The sequence below is a fragment of the Phyllostomus discolor genome, chromosome 12, assembly GCF_004126475.2.
Source record: "Phyllostomus discolor isolate MPI-MPIP mPhyDis1 chromosome 12, mPhyDis1.pri.v3, whole genome shotgun sequence".
In the NCBI taxonomy this organism is placed as follows: Eukaryota; Metazoa; Chordata; class Mammalia; order Chiroptera; family Phyllostomidae; genus Phyllostomus; species Phyllostomus discolor.
The window spans coordinates 4541473-4561218 of record NC_040914.2 but is presented as its reverse complement, the minus strand read 5'-3'; the positions used below and the strand labels follow the sequence as shown (position 1 = coordinate 4561218).

The 19746-nt window shown below is 41.3% G+C and overlaps 1 protein-coding gene across 4 annotated transcripts in view; it reads right to left on the bottom strand.

Moving 5' to 3' along the window:
• Positions 1–19746, bottom strand: part of CEP89 (centrosomal protein 89) — an 88114-nt gene that overhangs the window by 47120 nt on the left and 21248 nt on the right. The window contains exons 5-9 of one of the 4 annotated variants that reach the window (XM_028529438.2): positions 18152–18257; positions 8427–8455; positions 7642–7684; positions 4723–4929; positions 3197–3339 (exon numbers count right to left, since the gene is read on the bottom strand). In XM_028529438.2, coding sequence (XP_028385239.1) covers positions 3197–3339; positions 4723–4929; positions 7642–7684; positions 8427–8455; positions 18152–18257 — 528 coding nt within the window. Of the gene's footprint in view, positions 1–3196; positions 3343–4722; positions 4930–7641; positions 7685–8426; positions 8456–18151; positions 18258–19746 lie in introns of all 4 variants that reach the window. The other 3 variants (XM_036012906.1, XM_036012907.1, XM_036012908.1) reach the window with 3 other exon arrangements.

Here is a 19746-nt window from a genome sequence, read left to right as displayed (position 1 = left end):
CCTATTTTGTGACTTTACATATGGTCCATCCTAAAGAATGTTCCACATGCGCTTGAGAAGAATGTGCATTCTTCTGCTGTTGGATAAAAAGTTCTGTATTAGGTCCACCTATGTAGTTTAAGTCCAATATTTCCTTACTAATATTCTATTTTGATGATCTATCTATTGTTGGAGTACTGAGTCCCCTGCTATTATTGCTGCTTCTCCCTTCAGTTGTTAATATTATATATATATATATATATATATATATATATATATATATGCATATATATATATATACACATATACATATGTATATATATGTATATATACATACATACATATGTGTGTGTGTGTGTGTACACACACACACACACTCTGATGTTGGGTGCATATTTACAACTATTATATTCTCTTGATGACCTACCATGATATAATAAACTTCTTTGTCTCTTTTACAGTTTTGACTTAAAATCTGTTTTGTCTGGTGTAAGCATAGCTACCCCTGCTTTCCATTTGCATTAAACATATTTTTCCACCCCTTCACTTTCAGTCTGAGTGTGTCCTTGCAGCTTAAGTGAGTCTTTGTAGGCAGCCTAGAGTTGGGTCTTGTTTTTCTTTTACCTATTTTGCCACTCTACGTCTTTTGACTGTGGAACTTAGTCCTTTCATTTAAAGTAATTATTAAGTATGGACTTTTTAATTACCATTTTGTTCATTGTTTTGTAGCTGTTTTGTGGTTCCTTTCTTCATTTTTCCTTTTCTTGCTCTCCTCCTTTGTGATGGGATGATTTTCTGTAGTGGTATGCTGTGATTCTTGATTCCTTTTTTATTTTTTGTGTACATTTACTATAGGTTTTTGCTTTGTGACTACCATGAGGCTTGCATAAAACATCTTTTAACAGTCATTTAAGCTAATAACAACTTTACTTCAAGCTTCTAATCAGCTTCCATCTACATGCTCACTACAATTCCCCTTGTTAGGACACTGGTGGGTCTTGGTTAACACCAAATATATAAAACTCTGTTTTTTACCATTACCCCACATTTTGTTTTTGCTATCATAATTTATATCTTTTTATATTATGTATCCATTAACAAATTATTGTGTAGTTATTTTAAATACTTTTGTCTTTAACCTTTTTACTGGAGTTATAAGTGATATAACCCACAACCATTACAATATTAGAGTATTCTGAATTTAACTATATATTTACCTTTACCAGTGAGTTTCATACTTTCATATAGTTTTGTTACTAATTAGCACCCATTCCTTTCAGCCTGAAGAACTCCATTTCTTGGAAGGCTGGTCTGCTGGTGATGAGCTCCTTCAGGTTTTGTTTGTCTGGAAAACACTTTATCTCTCCTTCTGTTCTGAAGGGCACTTTACCAGGTAGAGTGTTCTTAGTTGGCATCCTACTCTCTTGTGGCCTGCAGTTTCCACTGCAAATTCCACTTACAGTTTTATGGAGATCCCCTCATGAAGAGTTTTTGTTCTCTTGCTGTTTTAAGATTCTCTCTTAACTTTTGACAACTTAATGATAATGTGTCGTGGCATGGGTCTCTTTAGATTAATCCCATTTGGTGCTCTGGACTTCCTGAATCTGGATGTCTGTTTCTTTCCCGAGGTTAAGGAAGTTTTCAGCCATTGTTTCTTTGCTAAGCTTTCTGTTCCTCTCTCTCCTCTCTTTCTAAGACCTCTGTGATATGTGTATTCCTCTGCTTGATGGTATTCCTAAAGTCCCTTACGCTGTCTTTACTTTTTTCATTTTTTCTTTTTTGATCCTCTAATTGGATGGATACCACTGCCCTGTCTTCAAGTTCGCTGGTCCTTTTCCCTCTTGCTCTAGTCAACTCTGGAACCCTTCCATTGAAATTTTCCATTGAGTTACTGTGTTCTTCGGGTTTATGATTTGTTTGGTACCTTTTTATATGTTCTGTCACTGTTGAAATTCTCACTTGTTCATGCATTGTTTTCCTGACTTTGATGAGCATCTTTAAGACTATTTTGAACTCTCTATTGAGTAGATCACTTATATCCATTTCATTAAGACTGGTTTCTGAAGATTAGTTTTGTTCTTCTGTTTGAAACATATTTCTTTCTTTCTTCATTTTCCTTAACCCTCTGTGTTGGTTTTGCAGCTACCTCTCCCAGTCTTGACAGAATGGTCTATTGTAAAAGATAAATCTCATCAATCAGCCGAATGATCTTCTGTTGGAGATAAACCTTATCAATCAGCCCAGCTAGAGCTCCCAGTTGCCTTTCAAACCTCTGTCCACTGTCTTTGTTCTTAGTGGCTACCATTAGTTGAGAGTGTACCAAGACCCACCAGTGTCCCAGTGAGGGCAAATGTGGTCTGCATCTAGATGCAGGATGATTAGAAGCCAGGCAGCAGCTAGGAAAGTATGCAATTATACCTTTCTCAGGGAAGAAGGTGGGAGGTGGTCATTTTTGCCTGCTTCCTTTGTGCTGAGCCTGGGTATATAGTTGAGTCCATTTAAAAATTGTTTCTTTGTTTGCTATAAAGTTGTGTGGGATTCATAAATGCAAGCCCCAATAACTAGAGTTAGGTGATTTGAGGTCAGTATAAACTAGTCGGCCTTCTTTTGGAAGCTAGTGAACTGACAAACAACAGTTGTAAACTTGAGGAACAAGACTGAGAATGGAGCAGCTACATGGACTTTCATTCTTCAACTTTACATAAACTTCTGTATTGTCCCAATTTTTTTGGTTATCCTTGCCTAGAATATGCTTATTGATTTTAGAGAGAAGAAAAGGGAGGGAGAGAGATAGAGAGAAACATCAGTTGGTTGCCTTGCACAGGCAACCCCCCGACCCCCGACCATGGACCATACCCAAAACCCAGGCATTTGCCCTGACTGGGAATTGAACCCATGACCTTTTGGTTTACAGGACAATGCTCCACCCAACTGAGTCACAATGGCTAGGGCAGTCCTACTTCTATGTAAAGAGCCTTTACTGCCTTTGTTAGGAGAAAGGAGGGAAGAAAGGGAGGAATTGAGTGAGGGAAAGAAGGAAGAAAACAAAGGGAGGAGGTGGAAGGAAGAAGGAAACAGAAAGGTCCCTAGAAATACTGTGCATGTCTTTTTATACCAAATTTTGTAATAGATATGAACCCCTCATATTCAGAAATTAAATTTAAAAGGAAGGGTTAAAAAAATCTGAAAACTGATTTTTCTTAATTGGAAACATTACCTCTTCCTTGGATAAATGCCTGAATTTTGTTTGATATCTGCTCAGTTCTACATTCAAACGATGGACAGTCATTTTCAACCCATCATTTTCATCCACTAGTTCTTGAGTTTGTTTTCTTAGAGAAAATAATTCAGGTGCAGCAACTACTGAAAAAAAATATTACACTATAAGAACTTGTGTCAGGTTAATTAAGATTTTATATAAATTGCTAACTACCTGCCATTTTTTTCCTTTTAGGCTCACAGAGGCACTGACTGACAAATATATAGGTATAAATGAATAACAATTCCTAAGTTTTTTAATACTAAGTAGTCAACACTTTGGAAGTTTGTGGAAGTTTTTACATGTACTATTAATTAAGTCAAAATGAAAACTTTACATTGAAAAGGAAAAGTAATTGTTTCCAATGATATCTAAATATTTGCCTTGCAAATCATACAGAATGGAAAATTTATTAGAATAACCTTTACAAATAATAGCAATGTCTATTAGAAAACATAATAGAAAATAGATCCCACAAAGTAATAGTACAAATAATATAAAGTATCTAGAAATAAATGTGCATAAGACAAGAAATATGCAGAGTAAATATGAAGAAAATGACATCATCTCTGTTCAGGCAATAATATTAGTCCTATATAAATAGGTAAATGTATAGAGACAACATTAGCAAATATTTATATAATCTTACAGGAAAAAGGGAGTAAGTCATAAAAATTATTTTATAGATTTAGTTAAATTATCAACAAACTGAGAAAATATTACATATATGACAAAGGCTAATATCCTTAATACATAAAGAGCTCCTATGAACCATGAGAAAAAGCCAAATGTCTTAATATAAAGTGGGAAAATTGATATTTTTAAAGATTTTATTTATTTATTTTTAGGGAGAGGGGACAGGAAAGAGAAAGAGAGGGAGAGAAACATCAATGTGTAGTTGACTCTTATGCACCCCTCACTGGGGACCTGGCCTGCACCCCAGGCATTCACCCTAACTGGGCATCGAACTGGTGACCCTTTGATTTGCAGGCTAGCACTCAGTGCACTGAGCCACACTAGCCAGGGCAAAAATGGGAAAATTTAAAAATGGAAAATAAAGTGATCTGCAAAGATATAAATATTTAAGCTCATCAATAATAAAAAGAAATACAAATTAAAATGTGATTCCTTCTTCTTTTTCCTATCAAATTAGAAAGAAAAATATAATCCTCATCATTGGTAAATACATGGTAAAAGGCACTTTGTACACTGCTCAGTGGGATAAAAACTGATGTGAAATATATGTAAAGTTACTCTCCTAAACATCAGATCCAGAAGTATTGAAATTTCTTTAGCACAACAATAATGATAGAGCAGATAAAATCAAATTACAAGTATAAGGATATTAATGAAACCATTATAACACAAAATATGAACATTAATAACAAATATTATAACCTAAAATATTAACTCTCAAAATAAATAAGAAAATGAGTGATGCCCTGTTTGTTCCTTTAATAAAAGAACTGTGGAGCTGTCCCCACCTTCCTGACAGGATGCTTGCTCAGCCTCCTTCAGCTGTCCATTTTCTTTTTGCATTCTCTTAAGTTTTTTCATTTCTTGTTTTACCATGTTAAGCTCAAGAGTAAGGGTTCGGTTTGTACTGTTCACATGCAAATTTTCTTCTTTTAATTCCTCAAACTTTTCTTTGGTTATTTCTATCCATTGTTGATGTATTTTACCAATTATATCTGAAAAGGTACAGGGAAAGGGAAAATGTTTTAAAATAGTAACTGACATTTACAATTTTACATCAACATTACACAAGATCTCATCTGAAAAACCATGTGTGCAACCAGTTCCTGTGAGGCCTCACGCTGTGTTCTTTGGTCCTGGGAGAGAGAATGGCCTGATTAAGAAAGAATGATTGGTCTGGTGAGACTACAGTGGATGACAGGAAGAGAGGTGACAGAGGGGGAAGCGGGAACCAGAGGAGGCCACCAGGAACCAGAAAGCCTTTTAAGCAGAGATGTGAAAAGGAAAAGGCTCTACTCTCAGATGAATCTGTCAGGCCAGCAGCAAAGAAAGTGAATGAATGAGGCCCAGCCCAGAAGGGCTCTGAGGGGCAGCACTACGGTGGGGATAGAGAGGAAGGATTATATGGAAGAAGGATTCAGGGATAAGACCGAACAGGACTCAATAGCTGACTAGGTGTGGACAGTGAGGGAGAGGAAAATCAAGGATGAGCACCAAGATCCGTGGTTCGGAAGAGACTTAGCCAGACAAGGAACACACATGGAGCAATGGAAGGTAAGCTCAGTTTAGGAGACAGGCCCAGAGCTCTGAAGGCAGCCTCAGCTGATGAGACGGGTGCCACCAGCATGCGGGCACTACCTGATGGCACCAGGGAGAGAAGAAAACCAGCAATAACAAAGGATTTTAAGAAGAAACAGTAAGGAAGATAGGAAGAAAACAGACAGTGATGTTCCACATTTTAAGATATGCTCACAGAGGTCAAAAAAGGTGAAAGCCACAATGAGCTCCCTGGCCAGGGAGGGCATGCTTCCGGGAGTAGAAACAAGAAGCAGAGCTTCTGTGGACCGACAAGCATGTGAGGGCTGGTGGCTCCAGAAAGTAGATTCAATGCACACCCCAGCGGACAGACAAGGGCTAGGGAGGGGAATGTGACTCCAGATAACCTCCCCTGGCCCCTGATACACATATATCTGGTCCTTAGAACATGAATGGAAAGGCTAAGGAATGAGTAACTCCACAGCTACACTGAGAAAGAGAGGGGAACCATGAGGAATCCCAGAAAGAAAACAGCTGAGATTAGGTTGAACACAGAAGCTGCAGCCTAAAATATGCCAGGAGACATCAGCTACAAAAGGTGGGGATGCCTCGCCCTGGCAGGAAGTAGGAACTGAAATGGCCTAGAAAGGACTGATGAGGAGTCCAGTTAGAGCACCAGATGGGGCTCAAACCCCTGGGCCAGGCAGCAGAGATGCATGCCCCTTGGCAGGCAGTATCTACAGGCACTGAGGTCCGAGAGGCAGGGTGGGCTCAAGGGCCCGGCAGTCACTGGAAACAGGCTGTACAACTGGCAGCCTCGCTGGCTTCCCCATCGGAGCAGCCTGCAGTAAGCAGATATAGCATCCCCAGGCAGACTAACAGGGACTCTCAGGGACTCTCAGGAACCAGGGCGGGCATACCACCAAGAACTGTCAAGTGTCTGAACCACAAGAAGCCCCAAAGTCAAATAACAGGGGAGAGAGGCTGGCACAAAAACTATAAGATTTTGGAATGAGTACATTTAATATTCTCAGAGAGATGCTTATCAATACCTCATAGAAATCATGTAAGCATCTTAAATAATACATCAATTCAAAGGATGGCTGAGTGGCAGAATACATACAATGGCGAATGACCCTGTGGGCTAGAAGTTAGAGCCCTAGCAAACTCCCACAATATAGCACCAAAAACACTAAGAATGGGTGAAATTCAAGTCAATCCCATATGGAGGACAGACTTAAAAGTCTTGATTTCCAATATGGTTTTCAAATAGTGATGTGAAGCATAACAGGCAAAAATTACAAAATGCACTTTGAAAGCTACTGAAGCTCCACAAATGGAAAGTACATCAGAAAACATCTCTAGACCATATGCTGCCTCCACGCCCCAGAGAAGAGCCCTTATTTGCATATACCCACCCTCCAAGGATCTAAGCACACCCCACAGGTCCCTCTACCCACCATCACCCAGGGTCTGACCACACCCCTGGGGACATACTTCCACCATCCAATGTTTGAATGTTTGGACCGCCTCTCTCTCTCTCATTTTTTAAAAAAGATTTCTTTATTTTTAGAGAGAGAGAAAGGAAGGAAAAAAGGGAGAGAAACATTGATCAGTTGTCTTCACACATACAACCTGACCAGAGACAGGCCAAAACTCAGGCACGTGCCCTGATTGGGAACTGAAGCGGAGACAACTGTTGGTTTGTGGGACAGCACTCAGCCAACTGAACCATGATGGTCAGGGCTGGACACTCTCTTTTGAGGCGAAGGTGGAAGTTCAATAACTGCAACCTTTTCCCAATTCCAGTAGTGGGACGGAACCAGCAGCTTTTGTAGGGGGAAAAAAAACACCCTTTATTTTATTTTAAAAAAATTTTAATAAAGATTTTATTTATTTTATTTTTAGACAGAGGAGAAGGGAGGGAGAAAGTGGGGGGAGAGAAACATCAACGCATGGTTGCCTCTTGCACACCCCTACTGGGGACCTGGCCTGAAACCCAGGCATGTGCCGACTGGGAACTGAACTGGTGACCCTTTGGTTCACAGGCCAGCACTCAACCCACTGAGCCACGCCAGCCAGAGAGAGACCTTTATTTTAGATGAGATTACTCTGGGTATTCTATAAAATTATAAGCTTTTCAATCATAATGAAAATCAAAAGGTGAATACCTGGGGAGGGTGGAGGTTTTCCACATAATGGTGGTTTTTCATCCTGGGTGGGGAGAAAAAACATGAGCCTAATAAATTGAGAGTCTTAGCATCTTCTGTTCAAACTTTCTGCCTTTTTGCCTGTGAGTTCAGACAGGCGCTGTGTCCTTATATGTAGGGCCCATGAGTAACAGGCCATCAGTTCACATGCTAAACCATGTGATACGGCGGCAAGTGCTGAGCAGAGACATGCAAAACAAACTCCAGCTGGGCCTATTTTCCTTGGGGTGTGCAAGAAGACCCCATAAACTACAGAGAAACATGTTTTCAGGGTGCTCAGAAAAGAATATAAGATCTTGTTTTTCAACACAAAACTTTGAAGAAAAGGAAACCTTTGAACTTTTGATAATTTTTCCATTACACATCAGTCTAATATTAAGCTTCTAACTGCTGCTGAGAAAGTAGATGGGGTTATCAATTAATTCTACTGAGAAATGTTTAATTTTTAAATTCCTATGACATCACACAAAACTCAAATTAGAACTATTTCTATATTTGCAAATTAGTTATTGTCTATTCATTTTACAAGTTACATAAGTGATTTCTAAACTCTCAATGCATTACTTTCCCTTCTAAAATGTGGAAAATATGAATTTCTTCAAATTTTTTAAGTATTTAAAAAGAAACTTTCAATCAGAAAGAACTCTTAAGGGAAGATTTTTCTCCACAAATCACAAAAGTGGTTTAAAAATTATGGTGGAAATTTAATCTATTGAGAAAACCAGTTTTTAAAAAAGTAATCTTACCTTTAAATTCAGAACAGAATGTTCACCATCTGATTTAAAGAAGAAGGGAAAAAAATTAAAAGCAGATAAAGACATTTGACAATAAGAGCACAATCACAGAAACTCGCCTTCTACTGATGAGCTAAACAAAGCAGGGTGCCCACTCTGAACTGCTCATCTTTGTCTGTCCTGCTCATTCCCGAGCAGCCTCAGCAGCTCACAGGACTGGAGCACCAAGGCCAAATTCCTCCGAGTGACTCTGAACCCTTTCCATGCAGGGCTCCTCTCCAACTTTCCCACATGTCCCCCACCCGTGTGCTCTCTCCACACGGTCCATCTGCCATTCCCCAAATGGGCTGGGCTTACACTGCCTGAAGGTGACAAATGACTCTGTCAGAAAAGTAGTTGTTTCTTGAAGCAAACTGCCCCAGTGACACAGATGAAAACAAATCTTGCCCAGTAACTCATTTTCACCTTACAAATACACATTCATGATTAAGATCCTCCTTGAAGTGGGCCACCTTACAACCCACTTTGCCAGTACCCCTTGTTGCAGTGAAAAGTTGGACTTTCAACTTTTTAGAAATTGTTTGCTTTTAACTTTCCATGATTAATTTGCAGAACAGAAGTAACTGGCTGAAAAATAAATTAGAAACAAACATGCAAAAAAGTAGAAAAAACTTACAGATTTCAAAGAAACAGACAATGCTTAAATACTTCTTGGTTCATCACAATTACCAACACTTTGACACTTACCAATGAAAAGCCTATTTTTGACCAAAAGTCACCTAATCCACTATTTTTGACCAAATTGCTTTTTTTCCTTTTCCTTTTTAAATTTTTAAAAATGTTTTCCAATTAAAGTTGACGTTCATTATTAATAAAACTGTTTTTGCTAAATGTCTTGTGGCAGCCTGGACTGAGGTACTGGGTGAAACCCTACCTGGTCCTTCCAGCCTCACACCCTCTCTCCCTGACACCTTCCATAGCTGTCAGGCGATGTTGGCCACGCTCTGGTCTCCGCGCCCACCTCTGCCCCAGCAGCTCACCACTGGCACATCCTCCCTTGCAACCAGAATGTGAGGATAAAGCCTGTGGCTCCATCATTTCTGGCACAGAGTAGGTGCTGAATAAATTTCTGATAAGCAAATGTTTAAACTGTTACAAAAATAACTTACATTTTAAATAACTCTTTTACAATAGTCTTGATTTGGTATATTACGATGCTACATCAGATATACTGCTTTCATATTTAATGGAATCTTGTTACGTCCCCCTTAAATTCTTCACAAAATAAAGCTGGGGGAAGGCAGGGAATTAAATGAAGAAAAACAGGCTTCCAGTAAAAATGGCAGAGTAGGTAAATGTAGCACCTACATCCTCCCGTCACCATTTCAAACTTACAACTAAATTACAGACCAACCATCACTGAGAACCACCTGAAGTCTAGCAGAACAGAAGTCCTATAACTAAGGAGATGTGGAAGAAGCCACATGGAGACTGGTAGGAGGCACAGAAATACAGGACAGTCAGGTCCCACACCCACATAGGGAGTTAAGATTCAAGAGGAATAGCTCAGCTGCTGAGGTCCCCCCTACAGAGTGAGGGGTCCCAGCCTTACACCAGGACTCCCAGCCCAGGGTTCTAGTGCCAGAAAGAGAAGTCCTAATAACTTCTGGCTACGAAAATCAGTAAGGATTGTGGCTGAGTGAGACAGAGGGCTTCTAGGGTCCTAGGCATTCCTTTTAAAGGGCCCACACATGGAGTTACTCCTGATGGACTCACTTGCTCTGAGCTCCAGTGCCGGGGCAGCAGCTCAAAAGGGGTCAGAGACATAGGGGTGGGAACGGAACTGTCTGGCTTTGGGGTGAGGGCTGCAGAGGCAGCTTTCTCCCAGAGAAAAGTGCTGGCAGAACACATTGTTCCTTTGCTGAGCCCTCGCCCCACACAGCCAGCAGGCGGGCACCATAGCCGAGTCTCCATCCACCTGACTCACACTGTTCACTCCTCTCTGGTGGTTCCCTGAGACTCCATCCACCTAACCTTCGGACCCACTCAAGTTACTTCCAGTGGTGTTTCCATTTAAACAGCCTATCCTGGCTCACACTCTGGACTTTGTGAAAATCTCTCAAAGGTTCACAAACCCCAAACAAGCAGCATCTGACTCAGCATGCCCTGTCCCTGTTGCTAAGCAACCCTAAGCCTGGCACTAGTGGCAGCCAGCCTCAGTTCACAGCTTGGCCTCTCCTGGGCACCTCCAAACCTAGCACAAGTGGCAGCCATCTTCAGACTGCTTTGTAGTTCATGCTAGGTGGCCCAGGCATGACACAAGGAGTGGCCAACCTTGGTCTGTACCTCCCAGGAGGCCCCAGAGTGCATCCATCCAATGGACAACTTCAGACCACACCAGAGCACCACCCAAACAACTTCACCAGTGACACTCAAGGGGCAGACTCATACGGCACCAGAGCCCCACTGAAGCATGTGTTGCTCCATGGGGTCAGCCCCTGCACAAAAACTAGTCTGTTGTAGTCCTGGCCAGTCCTTTCAGCCAATTAGCCTGGGGGGGCGGGGGTTAGTCCTTCCCACCGATGGGCCAACCACAATCAAGGCTCAACTACAGCAAGAGGGTGCACACAGCCCACACTGCGGGGTGGCTAGGGAGACTGTGCCAGTGGGCCCTACAGGTCACCTACTATATAAGGCCACTGTTCAAAGCCTGGGAGGCATAGCAGCTCTATCTAATACACAGAAACAAACACAGGGAGGCTGCCAAAATGTGGAGACAAAGAAACATGTCCCAAATGACAAAACAGGACAACACTCCAGAAAGAGAACGAAACAAAATGGAGATGCGCAATCTACCAGACAGAGTTCAAAGTACTAGTTATAAGAATGCTCAGTGAACTTAAGGAAAAGAATAGGTCAACTCAACAAAGAGATAAAAACATAAATATGAAGGTAGAAAATATAAAAAGGACCAGTCAGAGATGAAGAGTACAATAACCAAATGAAGACTACAGTAAAAGAAATCAGCAGTAGAGTAGATGAAGCAGAGGATCAAATCAGCAATTTGGAAGAGAAAGAAGCAAAAAATACCCAATCACAACAACAAAAAGGAAAAAGAGTCCCGCCAAAATGAGGACAGTTTAAGGGGCCCCTGGGACAACATCAAGTGTACCAACATTTGCATCATGGGGGTACCAGAAGGAACTGAAAACCTATTTGAAAATACAGTGATGGAAAACTTCCCTAAGGTGGTGAAGAACACACACAAGTTCAGGAGCACAGAGAGTCCAGGCCCACACCAAACCACATCATAATTAAAAGGCCAAAGGTTAAAGACAAAGACAGAATCTTTAATAATGGGATTTTAAAAAGCACTTATCTCAGAGGGCTGTTTTGAGAATTAAATGTGGAATAAAATGGTTAATAACAATAGTTTTATTTTTAAATACTGTGTTTTAAAACTATTACTAAGATAATAATGGTCAAAATTGTAGGAAACTAGAATCAGCTATATAAAAAAGGAAAATTCAAATATAATTGCTATTACCACAAACTGTTTTCTGGGAAAGCTCAAAATTGTACACAAAATAAGTGAAGGGACATAAAAAGAATTCCTCAGGCTTTTTTCCCCACTCATGTACTGACAGGTCCTAAGTCTGACTGCAAATCTTGGCTACTGTGAATTACATTGCAATAAATAGGGATGTTACTGAACATCACTTTGGGTTCTGCTGCCCACTGCCCACCCTCCAGAGGCAAACATTTCAGAGGCAAAGGTTTGATGATAAAAGAAAGGAGTCTTTATTCAAAAGCATATACTGAAGCCCATCAAGTCACAGCTTTAATCACTTAAGCCTATCTATTAAGGCTAAACTCTAACACCTGAGTTGTCCTGTCTTTTTTCCTGTTCATTTCTATAGTGTCTTGTTTCTATATGGTTAGTTTACAAACTAAAAACAACACAATATACAAAAACTACACAGTTCTGGAAGAATGACAGGCTTCTGCCTCAGAGCCTGTTCCCTGGAGAACACCGAAAAAATACGCCTGCCACCCTCTGCCAGGCCAGCCTGACCCTAGGCTTTGCCTGGAGTTCCTACCCATAGAAAATGCAGTCCTTTGGGAAATGCAGGCACAGCAGCACAATAGTCTAGTCTCCTTCTGGAAGAACAGCCTGAGAGCGTGAGACTGACAGCCCCACCTCAGGAGCCAGGGAGTTCCAGTGAGGCTCCAAGCCTCCCAGTTAGACAGAGCCAGGGCTCTTTTTTCCTCCACTGGCTCTGGAAGCTCTCAGCTTCTGCCAAAGACAGAATCTTAAAAGCGGCAAGAGAAAAGCAGTCAGTTACCTTTATGGAGTTCCCAGAAAACTGTCAGCTGAGTTCTCCACAGAAACTTTGCAAACAGGAAGAGACTGGCACAAAATATTAAAATTGATGCAAAGCACAGAGAGACCTACAACCAAGACTACTCTACCCAGCAAAGCTATCATTTATAATTGAGGGGCATAGAAACATCTTCCCAGACAAGAAAAAGTTAGTTATTGTTGATCACCACCAAATCAGTACTACATGAAACGTTAAAGGGTCTTCTTTAAGAAGGGAAAAAAAAACCACATCAAAAATATGAACAATAAAATGGCAATAAATACATATCTATCAATAACCTTCATGGCAATAAATACATATCTATCATATCTACTTTATTTTTCTAAGATTTTATTTACTTTTATAGAAAGAAGAAAGGAGGGAGAAAGAGAGGGAAAGAAACTTTCCCTTTCATCAGTTGGTTGCCTCTTGCACAACCCTAACTGGGGACCTGGCCTGCAACCCAGGAATGTGCCCCAACTGGGAATAAAACCTGTGACCTTTTCAGTTTCCAGAATGACACTTAACCTACTGAGCCACACCAGCCAGGGCTCAATAGTTACTTTAAATGCAAATGGATTAAATGCTCCAATCACTGCCCCAGCTGGTGTGGCTCAGTGGATTGAGTGTGGGCTGCCAACCAAAGGGTCACCAGTTTGATTCCCAGTCAGCGCACATGCCTGGGTTGCAGGCCAAGTACCCAGTAGGGGCTGTGTGAGAGGCAACCACATGCTGATGTTTCTCTCCCTCTCTTTCTTTCTCCCTTCCCCTCTCTCTAAAAATAAAATAAATAAAATCTCTAAAAACATTTTTCTAAATGCTCCAATCAAAAGACAAAGGGTAGCTGAATGGATTTAAAAAAAGACTATACCTATACTGTTGAAAAGACACTCCAGATAGAAAGACACACACAGAATGAAAGTAAAGGGATGGAAAAAGATATTCATGAAAATGGAAACCAAAAAAGCTGTGGTACCAATACTTATACCAAATACAAAACAGACTTTAAAACAAAGGCTGTAAAAGAGATAAAGAAGAATCCAGCAATTCCACTTCTGGGTATTTATTCAAGGATATCTAAAACACTAAATTGAAAAGACATATTTTTAAATGAATAAATAAATAAATACATGAAAAGAAAAGACCTATACACCCACATGTTCACTGCAGCATTATTTACAATAGTCAAGATATGGAAGCAACCTAAGTGTCCATCAGCAGGTAAATAAATAAAGAAGTGGTGCATTTAGACAATGGAATATAACTCGGCCATTAAAAAAATGAAAGCTTGTCATTTGTGACAACATGGATGGGCTTAGAGGTACTGATCTGAGTAAAGTCAGCCAGACAGAGAAGACAAATACCATACAACTTCACTTATATGTGGACTGTAAAGAACAAAGTAAATAAACAAACAGAAAAGAAACAGATTCATAGATACAGAAAATATTTTGATGGCTTCCAGAAGGGAGGGTAAATGAGGGGCTGAGTGAAAAAGATGAAGGAATTAAGTACAAATTGGTAATTGCAAAATAGTCATGGGGAAGTATAGTATAGAAAATATAGTTAATAATATTGTAATAACTAAATATGGAGCCAGATGGGTATTAGACTTAGGGTGATCATTTAGTAAGTTATATACATGTCTAATCACTGGGTTGTAAACCTGAAACTACTATATTATCAACTGTAATTACAAATAAAAATTCATTAAAGAAGGAAAAATAGCAAAATGCTGACAGTTGTAGGAGGTGGGTGATGGGCATGGGTGTTCATTTTGCTGTTCTCTCTACTATTGTACATATTTGAAAATTATGATGATAAAAAGTTTTTAAGGGGCAGTTCGCCTATTTTGCCAAAGAAGAACAATGATCTCCATTTTATCTTTGTCATCAGCTTTTCAGAAAAAGAACCTGAAGAAGATTAAACTAAGACTCTGCATCACCCCAAGTTTACTTTAACACTTAATGTACATGCAGATCACTGGGCTCTGTGCATGTAGAGGGTGGGGCAAAAGTGGGCTAATGGCTGTTCTGTGGGAAATAATACAATAATTAATAAATAATAATATAAAAATAAACCGTATTTTGTATACTCAACTGTAAACATACTTTTGCCTCACCTTGTATATATTTTCTTCTTTGTACACTTTTATTTTTTAATTACATTTGACATTAAATATTATTTTATTAGTTCCAAGTATATATGTATTTATGTATTTTTAAAAGATTTTATTTATTTTTAGAGAGGGGGAAGGGAAGGAGAAAGAGAGGGAGAGAAACATCAATGTGTTGTTGTCTCTCACACGCCCCTTACTGGGGACCTGGCCCACAACCCAGGCATGTGCCTTGACTGGGAATCGAACCAGCAACTCTTTGGTTCTCAGGCCGGCACTCAATCCACTGAGCCACACTAGGCAGGGCCTTGTATTTATATTTTAATTTCCTGTTTTCTCATTTATCATTTTTCAAAAAGATTTCTAGAGTCTTTACCTTCTCATATGTAGAGTCTGTATAGGCAGTGGTACAAACTATTAAAATAACAACAAAGGTCTCCAGTAATGGTCATCCTATTGCATACAAGGTGCCGTGCTAGGTAATGCCCCAGACTTTAAAGAAAGAGAATTCACGCTACATGAACATGTTCATGCTGTCAAAAATTCTAACAATACAGATAAATCAAAACTCCTCTATAACATAATCCTCTGAACCCTTCCCCTCCCAAGAGGTTCTTACATGGATATGTTTCCTTTTAGATACATGTGAACATATAAAATGTCAAACATACATACAACCCCACATCCCATCCCCTTTCACGTGTATATATAACAAACAGCAGACTGTGAGGAAGGAGAAAAGCAAGGATAAAGGCCTAGTGGCAGGATGGAACATCATGCAGCTGAGGAAATAAAAGAGCACCAGAATGGCTGGAGAATGGTCAGCAGGGGCAGGCCTGCCAGGTCTTGTTGCTAAGGGAATCCAGATCCAAGTAAAAATGTGTGAGGGTACATGGAAGCACACCACCAGATTTGTGTTTGAAAAGGCTGCTCTGGCTGCTACCGTGGTGCCAAAACATAGTGGGCACTCCATATCTATGCATATATCTGCTGGCTGAGTGAAGGAATAAACAGAATCGAACAGCAGGCAGCTGGTTACGTGGGGTCAGGAGCTGGGAGAAGAAACCTGAGCCTCACTCAATAAATGGTATTGGAAGCAGAGGGGCAGGTGTGATTACTTAGAACAGGGGTGTCAAACTCATTTTCACCAGGGGCCACAGCCTCGTGGTTGCCTTCAAAGGGCTGAATGTAATTTCAACTCCTTAACAGTTAAGGAGTAGTTACAAGTATACAGTCCTAAAATTATTTTGGTTGAAGGCAACTGCGAGGCTGATGTGGCCCCCAGTGAAAATGAATTTGACACCCCTGACTTAGAAGGATGGAGAAAAGGGCCTAGACCAGGATGGGGAGAACTCCAACAGTTTATGGACAGGTAGAGGAAAATGGGACTGCAAGATGAAGAGGGGTCCCCAGAGAGGTGAGAGAAGCAAGGAGAGTGTGATCTCATGAAGCCAGAGATTATTTTAAGACAGCAGGAGCACTCATCTGTGTGGAATGCTCCATCCACAGTATTTAGCAGAATGAAGGTCACTGGTCTGAGGGTTAGAGCCAAATTGGAGTGGGTAGAAAAGTCACCATCAGATGAGGAAAGGGAAAAGGTGTGTGGAGATGTCTTTTGACAAATTTAGCTGTGGAGGAGAAAGAAAAGCACCAGTGGGAGGGCACTATTGGGATCAAGGAAGGGAGAGGGATGCCACCCATCAGCAAGAATTTGGCAGCTCTGGCCAAGGGACTGGTACCTGGACCAAAAGACTTCAGTGTCTGGCCTTCCTGGCTGGGTACCACTAGAGCACTGAGAGGCGCACCAGGTGCACAGAGCTTGATGGCTTTAGCCTTTAGACAGTAGTTATCAGCTAGTATTTACGGAAAGCACTGTGCTTCACATATGTGACTGAATTTAGTCCTTACAATAATCAGATGAGAGGCACTCACAGACTGAGCAGAAGTGGGGTTAAGCCAAGCATCTTGTCACCTGCAAATGACAGAGTCAAGAACCAAACCACCAGAAACCAGGGTTTCAAATGTTTTGTTCAAGGATCATCCCCATCAGACTCTCCAAAATGCTTCTTAAAATTAGACTTCTGGGCCCCAGCCTAGAGCCACTGAATTAGAATTTGGGATGGGTGTGGGGCCTTTTTCACAAGCGTCCAGAGGCTTTTAATGCCATAACAAAGCAAAAGTCACTGCAGAAGTGCTCCAAGTTCATGTTACCAAGTGTACCAGTTACCACTGCTCGTTAGCTCCAAATCCACCTTCACTGCTTGCGTTACTGCAGTATTTCTACTTGCCAGGTGCCGCAATATAAGTTTCATTAATAGAGGGCGCTGGAAAGATCCTGGAGGAGCAGGGGCTTGGGTTCTTCATTTCAGTGTGCTACCTCCCTCCCTCTTTCTTTTCCTGCTTTTCTTCCCTTTCCTAGGCCGCCAACAGCACTTCCCCATGGGTGGTTTCTCCTGGCAATCCCCTGAAGACAGCTTCCTAGAGAGTTGATAGCACTCAGATAACTTCTCCATCAGCCAGTGGCCTGTAGGTGCACCCTCTGTAGTGTCTGCATCTCGGCCTTGGGTGATTCTCCAAATGTGTTCTTCCCTGGGGTGCTCTGTGTAAACTGTAGAGGGAGTAGCTAGCTGTTCCCTCTATCTGCCGTTCCTGTATTCTTTAAATTTCTCTACCCCTTAGTAGGCAGTTCTGTTATGTTAATAATTTTTTATGTTAAACTTTCCCTGTTCGAATCATCATGTGCCTTCTCTCTCCTGGTTGAATTCTGACTGATAGGTGACACATTAGGCCACAGGCAACATAGACATTAGAAAGTGGATGGACATGAATGAACACAGAGATATTCAGGGTGTGTCATCAGATTTTAAAAGGCCGGTAACAAAATAATGGAGAGAGCATGGTGGACAAGACATGACGTTCCAATCATGCACTCTGTGGAGACCTCTGGCAGAGCACCGACCAGCCCCTTGTGGCAGCAGACACCCGGGAGCAGGGAAAGAGTGTGCAGAGCCTCAGAGCCTGAGCCATAACCCTCTTCAGGCTGACAGAACTGCTGAAATGGACTCCAAAGTGAGCACGACTTAACATCCATGCAATTGACTTTAGAGTAACTTATCTTCAGTGAAAGTAAAATTTAGAATATGCCTACTTGTAATAACAGAGTCACAGTACGGAGGTTCAATGGCTATATTTTCCCCCAAGTTAACAAATATTTATTGCCACAAAAAGTTTTTAATATTTGAAATTTTTTTTTTTACCTTTTTCTGCTGTGCACTGTGGTATAAGAGGTGAGTCTGGAAACCCATCTTGCTCGGAAATATTTTCCTCATCTTCACTGTCCACCCCATGTGACAATGAAACCTTCTGTTACAAGAGACAAAGGGACAAACAAATGAGCAAATTTCCTCCCAGTAAACGCAAATGGCTAGTTCCACACTTTCTCCAGTGCCACCTCCTTCTCTGAGACACGAAAGGACCACACCTGGCAGGGCTGGATGAAACTCTGGACTCCTTCATAACCCACCCATGCTGCTGTGGCAGCCTCTCTGTCTCCGTCCTCCCAGGGACCAACCCAGAAAAGGGGGCTGCACCTGGCCTGCTGTGCATAGCACTCAATGCCAGTACACCTTGGTACTGATGCTATGTTATCATCTCTACGTGGGACAAGGGCTGTCGACTGTGAGAACCCGCAGTGGGGCAACTGTGTGGGGTCGAGGTCCATTATGTTCACTGGCTATGTGTGTCCACTAGAAATGTTTCCTTGTGGAGTGGAACCCTCCCCTCGTCTGCCTGTGAACATCTCCCATACAGATATCATGAATGGTGGCAGGCTGCTGAGCTGTCTGTTATATACCTGTGGGCCAGGAATGGGACCATCCTGATGAGCCAGAGACAGTTTTACTGATAGGGCTCTGGGAAGTGGGGACAGAAGCAACCCAAGCGTCCAACAAGCTAACTGTGGTGTTCTCTGGTTGGTGTCTCTTCTGTTACCCTGGCTCTTCACTGAAATCTTACTTATGTGATCATCTTGTCTTAGCTGTGCTATGCTGTAGGCAGAGAAGGGCCCTTCCAAGGCTAGCAGGGAGGTGTTGGCACTGACCTGCAAGATGCACTGGAGTACTGCAGAGTCAAGAGCTAAGGCCGATGGGGGCTCACTCACCCTTCGAGTGGCTCCAAGGTAACCCAGCTTGGGAGCGGCAGATAGGTCTCCCACTCACCATTTGAAAGGTGAGGAAAGAAATGACTGCTCAGTTTTCATCCCTAGGAACCAGATGCTTCGCTGACCCTGTCAGAGATATATTAACCTACTCATTCCTATCAAAGAAGTGTAAAAAGTGCTAAGGGTCTCCAATGTCATCATAAAGATCCCCCACAGTGGAAAACTGTTGGGCGGTACCTACTAGTACTAAGGCTGAGAATGTAAACCTCACTCCTTCCTATACACCCTTCTGGGAAGATATACACGCATCTACGAGTGTTCATAGCAGCACTATTCCTGAGAGCCCCAAACCGGAAATAACCAAATATCCATCATCAGTAGAACGCATAAGTAATTAGATGGCACAGTTGTATAATGGGATATTATGCAGCAATAGGAATGAACCAACTATGCATGCATAATAACTGAAGACTTTTCAAAAACCCCAAAGAATACATACTGTGGGATTAAATTCACAGAATTTTCAGAATAGGCAAAACTAATCCATGGTTATTTTCTACGATCTAATCTACTCTTGGAGTTAGGGCAGTGGTTAATTCTGGGGAAGTAGTGACCTCTTCTTGGCCACACAGAAGAACTCCTAGGGTACTAATAATGTCCCTTTAAAACAAAAAAATATAGATGGGGACTATT